Raw genomic sequence first — 6,968 nt, 5'->3', positions numbered from 1 at the left:
TTTGTTTCTGCTCCCATCCTGCAGTCCCCCAATTCAGAGGAGCCTTTTGTAGTGGAGGTGGACGCTTCCAGCACTGGTGCGGGGGCTATTCTTAGTCAGCGCAATGAGGATGGACGTCTTCACCCATGCGCCTTCTTCTCCCGCAGCCTGTCCCCGGCAGAACGAAATTATGATGTTGGGGACAGGGAGCTGCTTGCTGTTAAGCTCGCCCTGGAGGAGTGGCGTCACTGGCTGGAGGGTTCCAGGTTCCCGTTCCAGGTATGGACTGACCACAAGAACCTGGAATATCTCAGGTCCGCTCGTCGCCTAAATCCTCGCCAGGCCAGGTGGGCCTTGTTTTTCTCTCGATTTAATTTCACCCTCTCTTATCGACCTGGGGAGAAAAATGTTAAGCCCGATGCCCTGTCTCGCATTTTGGAGGAGGATAATTTCCCCTCGGCTCAGGAAGAGAGTTTTATCCTTCCTGAGAGTGCCCGCCTGGCCATCACCCAGTTAGAGCAGGACCTGAGAGACCTCAGCCAGACACGTCCTCCTCCAGCTAACTGTCCACCTGATCGTCTATATGTTCCATCCGATAAGGTTAAACAGGTCATTCATTTTTGTCACAACTCCCTGCTGTATTGTCACCCAGGTTTCGCCAAGACCCTTTTCACTGTCAGGTCCCAATTTTGGTGGGAGACCATGTCCAGGGACGTTCGCCTGTACGTTCGGTCTTGTCCAGCCTGTGCTCAGTCCAAGACCTCCAGACGATCTCCATCGGGGCTTCTTCGCCCCCTTCCTTGCCCTTCGCGTCCCTGGTCTCATATTGGCATGGACTTTGTAACTGGTCTCCCACCTTCTAACAATTTCACTGTCATCCTCACCATTGTCGATCGTTTCTCCAAAATGATTCATCTGGTCCCCCTCCTTAAGTTACCGTCCTCTAAAGAACTGGCTCACGTCATGGCTCGTGAGGTTTTTAGGCTTCATGGGTTGCCTGTAGACATTGTTTCTGATCGGGGTCCTCAGTTTGTCTCCCACTTCTGGAAAGAGTTTTGTGGTCTTCTGGGTATTTCTATTAGCCTCTCCTCGGGTTTTCACCCTGAGACGGACGGTCAGACTGAGAGGGCTAATCAGGAAGTGGAGGGCAAACTGAGGCTCCTCTGTCTTAACGACCCCGAGAAGTGGAGCTCTGCTCTCCCGTGGATCGAGCACGCTTTCAATTCCGTCCCTTCATCTGCCACTGGTCTGTCCCCTTTTTACACTGTTTTTGGTTTCCAACCACCTGTTATCTCTGTTCAGGAGAGGGAGGCATCTGTTCCCTCGGCCCACCTCGCCGCTCTCCGTTGCCAGAGGGTGTGGAGGAGGGCCAAGACCGCCTTGCTCAAGTCACGTGCTGCCTACTGTAAAAAGGCGGACCGCCATAGGACCCCCCAACCTGAGTATGCTGTGGGTCAGAAGGTGTGGCTCTCCACGAAGAACCTTCCCCTGAAGGTTGCTTCTCGTAAACTTGCCCCCCGCTTCATTGGTCCTTTCCCCATCTCCAAAATCATTAACCCCGTGTCTGTTCGTCTTACTCTGCCCAAGTCCTTACGTGTCCACCCCTCTTTTCATGTTTCATGTGTCAAACCTGTCTCCGCCTCCCATTTTCATTCCCCTGTTGCTTCCCCCCCTCCCGCCCGTCTGATCGATGGTTCACCGGCTTACACCATCCGCCGGCTCCTCCGTTCTAGACGGCGGGGTCGGGGCCTTCAGTACCTCATCGATTGGGAGGGGTACGGACCGGAGGAGCGGTCCTGGGTGCCTTCCCGTCACGTCCTGGATAAGCCCTTGATCCGGGACTTCCATCGCCTGCATCCTGAGCAACCTGGTGGAACGCCGGGAGGCGTTCCTTGAGGGGGGGATCTGTCACGAATCACGTCTGTCAGTTAGGTTTTTGTGTCACTCTGTTCACTTGTTTTGGTTCTGGGGATCTACTCTTTTGTTTTTCTTTTTCTTTCTCTGCATGTGGGTTGAGGTTTGTCTTCACTCCTAGTTTAACATTGTCTTCTCTGCAGCCAGCAGCGCTGATTGCGCTCAACTGGCTGCACCTGTCCTCCTCTCCCTTTATAAGCTCACAGCTGACTCTTTTTCGGTGCCCGGTAGTTGAACACTTTTAGTTAGTAAATACCTCGCGCTCATGACCACGCTCTGTCCCTGTCCTGTCCTCTCAAGTCCTTGTATTCCTGTTTTACTCGTTTCTGTCCTCCCGTCGTTTCCTGTTCCCTTCCTCTCGGCTCGACCTCCCGGCTTCTGGACCCACGGACCTCCTGACTTCGTCTCTCGTCTGCTCCTTGGATTATCTCGGCCTCTGATCATCGGTTCTGACCCACGCCTGCTCGACCACGTCTCTCGGATCATCCCCACCAGCTCTACTCTCCACCACTCGCTTGTTTTGGATCACGCTCGGTGCTGGAGACACCAACTTATCCTGCAGACCTCGCTGCAAGCTTCAGCTGCTGCCGACTGTCGTCTCTCACCAGACCCAACTCCTCCAGCAGTCATCCGGGTCAGCTGGACCCGCTTCAGCGCTTCAGAACCCCCATCATCACTGAGACGGTTAGTGGTTGTTTTTTCATCTGACTTTGTCTTCACTCTCGTCACCTGCACAACCACTAACCGTTCTCCATCTTTAGACTGTTCGTGTGGATCGGTGATTGGAACCTGGAACCGGTCCACAGTCTGCGAAAGCTTGCCGAGGTCCATCCTGCCGTTTTCATCAGTTAATAAACTTTATTTAATTGATTTTTGTGGTGGTGATTTTGGTCCATTATACGGGGTTCGTTACAGGGACTACTTTATACAGTGTATGAATGTTTCTGTTCAGTGCCCTGAGGTGACTACTGTTGTGACTTGGTGCTATATAAATAAACTGAGTTGAATAGAATATTTATGGTTTCCTCTTTATTTTGGAAGATGAATTGTCTTGCTGTGTTCAAATTTTTCCATTGTTCATCTAGACACATCATAGTCTTATTGTCCTTTTTTTGTTGTAGCATGCTCTGTTTCTACAGTTGTTGAATGCATCATTTTACTGACCTTTCCACTACACTGTACTGTCACACACACAATTAGCAGAACATCCCAGAAAGTTTAAAATATGAAACACTTTTGTAAAAACTTTACACTAATTTATAAAAACTTTTTTGACACCAAATAAAAGGCACTGTTTTTTATAATAAAATGATTTTTGAACCGATACCACACTGATATACTAAGCCTTAAACACTCATCACTTTTTCTTTATTTTCACCATAATTGATAGTGAGGTATTCAGAAAAATAACACATATAAATTCACTAAGACCAATGCTGAGGCAGATTTTTTCCTAAACATATACTTATTAGTCAACATGTAAATCAGAATAAAATGCATTGCTTATTAATTTATTTTGTTTTACTTCTGGAAACTCCAAAATACTTGTGCAAGCATGCACAGTAAAATAAACAAAAACTAAAGAAAACAGATGTACAAAAATTACAATTGGGGGTGCGTCTTTAATTCATTCATAATTTCTTCATCTGGCCATTAGATTTCATCAATACCACAGTCTATTTTAGAATGAACCTCATTGTGTGAACAGCATATACTGTAGTACTTACAGCTGACTGATGTGTATTCAATTATTTACATTTAAAATTGCACATCTGGTGGGTGTGTTTACCCTGTGTGGACATCTACAATGACCATGCTTTAAATGTCAGACTGTGATATGATACAGCATCTTTCTGTTTCTGAGGCACATCAGTGGGTTTAGATTTTTTGAAAATGTGAAGCTGACATGCTTTAATTTGTGCCAATCTGGACTGATGTGATCATTTTGTATATTTTGTGACTATTGTGGATTTTTTTTTAATTAATATGTTGATTTTTTTTTTTTTAACTGTAGAAAGTTTCATTTTATTTGACCTGTAAGAAAAAACTGAAAAAGACCATTTGTGGTTTGAGGTGAAAGCTTATCAATATCAGCAAGCTGAAAAAAATCCAGTGAGGCTTCTTGAACACCAAAGCTCCAGTTTTGTTTATTTTGTTACTTAGTCTCACAGATGCTGACTTTGCATTGACATAAGTCCAGATTTGTGTTATTTAATGAACTAGCACTTACAAAGTAAAATATTTTAGTCACTCTTCTTTTCTTTTCTGTCTTCTCGTTAAAAAGACACATCAAACAGAGTTATTACTACCACAGACTGAGTTCTCCATGTTTGATTATTACCTCTGTACGTACAGGTGTTTTGGTGAAGACACTTGTATCACCATTCCCACCATTGATGCTGTGGTGATGGTTCTGCAGCCCAGTGAGCCGAGGATCACCATCACTGGAGTGGAGAGACTCAGACGACCAGCCTCTGACTTCAGAGCAGCAGGAGGCATTTCTCTGTTTCAGGACCTCCACATCATCAGTACAGTCACCAGGGCAGACACCAGCACACGGCGTACAGGTAGATACTATCATAGTCACGTAAAATGCCAGTTCCACCAGCTGCAGTATAACGCAGAGATGGGAAATTGTCCAATCTAATGCAATCATGGATAATAATCATGGACTGTGAGAAATTCATATATTGTTAGACTTTGTTTTGGTCACTTTTCCTTCTTGTGAGGGTACTGATGATTTAAAAAGTGCATTCAAACGTAAAAGATGTAACTGCAAATGTACTTTTTAGTTGATTAACTGATGCACCAAAGAAAGAAAAAATTTAGATACCTTACAAAGTTGGAGACTGAGTATGTACCTTGCTGCAGGTGGAAGATCTGTCTTAACTACTTAGTAAATCTTTCAGCGGGTGTTTTTTTTTGTTGTTGTTTTTTTTTCATATTTATGATGTGTTCACTCATTCATGAAGCCCCACAGCACATTCGCACATCACTTGTCTTGCAAAACAAACCTTCAGAGAAAGTTAAACATTTTACAATGCCTCGTGAGACTGTCGGTAAGCAGACGCTTCTTTCATCTGCTGCATCTGCTCAAGCTAAACTCAAGAAAACAAAAGTTGAACTCTTTCCCCAACAGCAAACTTTCCAACTTGGTGAGAAGTTCCATTAAGTTGGATACTCAATATTTTTTTTTTCTCCCAGAAGCAGATTTCATCCATCCATCCATCCATTTTCTTTACCCGTTTATTCCATTTTGGGTCACGGGGGTCGCTGGTGCCCATGTCCAGCAATCACTGTGCGAGGGGCGGGGTACACCCTGGACGGGTCGCAAGTCCATCACAGGGACACATAGAGACAAACGAGACACTCTCTCACTCACACCTAGGGACAATTTAGAGTTACCAGTCAGCCTAACATGCATGTTTTTGGTCTGTGGGAGGAAACCGGAGTACCCGGAGAAAACCCACGCATGCACGGAGAGAACATGCAAACTCCACCCAGAAAGGCCCCCGGACCGGGATTTGAACCAGGGACCAGCTCGCTGAGAGGCAGCAGCTCTACCAGTTGCGCCACCGTGCTGCCCGAAGCAGATTTCAATCTACCTATAAATGGTAAATGGACTGTACTTATACAGCGTCTTTCTTTCTTATCAATAAACTCAAAATGCTTTACACTACAATCTGTGCCCTCATTTACCCATTCATACAGCTCTATACTACATCTGTACAACAGGGCTTAATTTGTAAACTAATTGGTGCCGGAACAAAAACAGCGGGTGGAGGTGGGGCGATGTCTGTGGGTCCTCCCCCAGAAAATTTGGAATAAAAGAGATGCCATTTCCTGCATTTTGGTATATTTTAACAGGTTGTTAAACATTTGTAAACATTTGATTAAACTGATTAAAAACAGGTCTCTCTTGTAAATGACTAGGCTCAATGAGACTAACAACCTGTATAAATAAAGGTTGTGCCTATTTTAGAAAGCAACAACAATAAACAAACCTGTGTGTGAATGCAGGTTCTAGTCTGTCGAACGTCCTAACACGACCACCCTTCCCCATCCACACACACACTGTCTGACCCGAACTCTGGTCCTTGAAGTTCTCTTCATACCAACTGTTGTTGATTCTTTGACCAAGATTACAAAATTGTCTGATCAGGAAGTCCACATTGGAGGTGAGCCTCAAGTGACAGAGTTAAAGTTTAATTCATTAAGAGGGAGGTGGACCAACAGGTAGGGGCTTCTTCATTTCTTTTCTGTCTTCTCATTAAAAAGATGCACCAAAGCCGAGTTAGTACTACCACAGATTGAGTTCTGCAGTTAGGGTTAGGATCAGGGTTAGAGTTGAGATGCTTTAGGTGGAAAACTAATAACTAATAAAGTGGTCCCTCTTTTATCGCGGGTGTTTGGGAACACGCCCACTTGCGATAAGTGAAAATCCGCAAAGTAGGGATACAGTAGTCCAAGTTCAGGTTGAGTTCAAGTTCAGTAAACTTTGTCATGATGTGCCAGTCTGCAATCACACTCCTGTTACTCCCAATCTCCCTCCTTAAATAAACATTTTAAAATGTAACAGTACAGTATATATATATACAGGTCCTTCTCAAAAAATTAGCATATTGTGATAAAGGTCATTATTTTCCATAATGTAACGATAAAAAAGAAACTTTCATATATTTCAGATTCATTGCACACAAACTGAAATATTTCAGGTCTTTGTCAGGCTCTGGATGTTTCTACTCCAGACTCAGTCCACTGCTTCCGCAGGTCCCCCAAGGTCTGGAATCGGCCCTTCTCCAAAATCCTCCTCAGGGTCCGGTCACCTCTTCTCGTTGTGCAGCGTTTTCTGCCACACTTTTCCCTTCCCACAGACTTCCCACTGAGGCGCCTTGATACAGCACTCTGGGAACAGCCTATTCGTTCAGCAATTTCTTTCTGTGTCTTACCCTCTTGCTTGAGGGTGTCGATGATGGCCTTCTGGGCAGCAGTCAGGTCGGCAGTCTTACCCATGATTGCGGTTTTGAGTAATGAACAAGGCTGGGAGTTTTTAAAAGTCTCGGGAATCTTTTGCA

At 45.0% G+C, this 6,968-nt stretch overlaps 1 protein-coding gene across 1 annotated transcript in view; it reads left to right on the top strand.

Moving 5' to 3' along the window:
- Positions 1 to 6,968, top strand: part of LOC119410489 (calsyntenin-2) — a 662,902-nt gene that overhangs the window by 621,756 nt on the left and 34,178 nt on the right. Inside the window, exon 12 of the mRNA XM_037677368.1 lies at positions 4,249 to 4,460. Coding sequence (XP_037533296.1) covers positions 4,249 to 4,460 — 212 coding nt within the window. The remainder of the gene's footprint in view (positions 1 to 4,248; positions 4,461 to 6,968) is intronic.

This window comes from Nematolebias whitei, chromosome 6 (assembly GCF_014905685.2).
Source record: "Nematolebias whitei isolate Nwh7 chromosome 6, NemWhi1, whole genome shotgun sequence".
Taxonomy (NCBI): Eukaryota; Metazoa; Chordata; class Actinopteri; order Cyprinodontiformes; family Rivulidae; genus Nematolebias; species Nematolebias whitei.
Note: the sequence above shows the minus strand (reverse complement) of the source record. Positions and strands in the feature narration are given on the sequence as shown.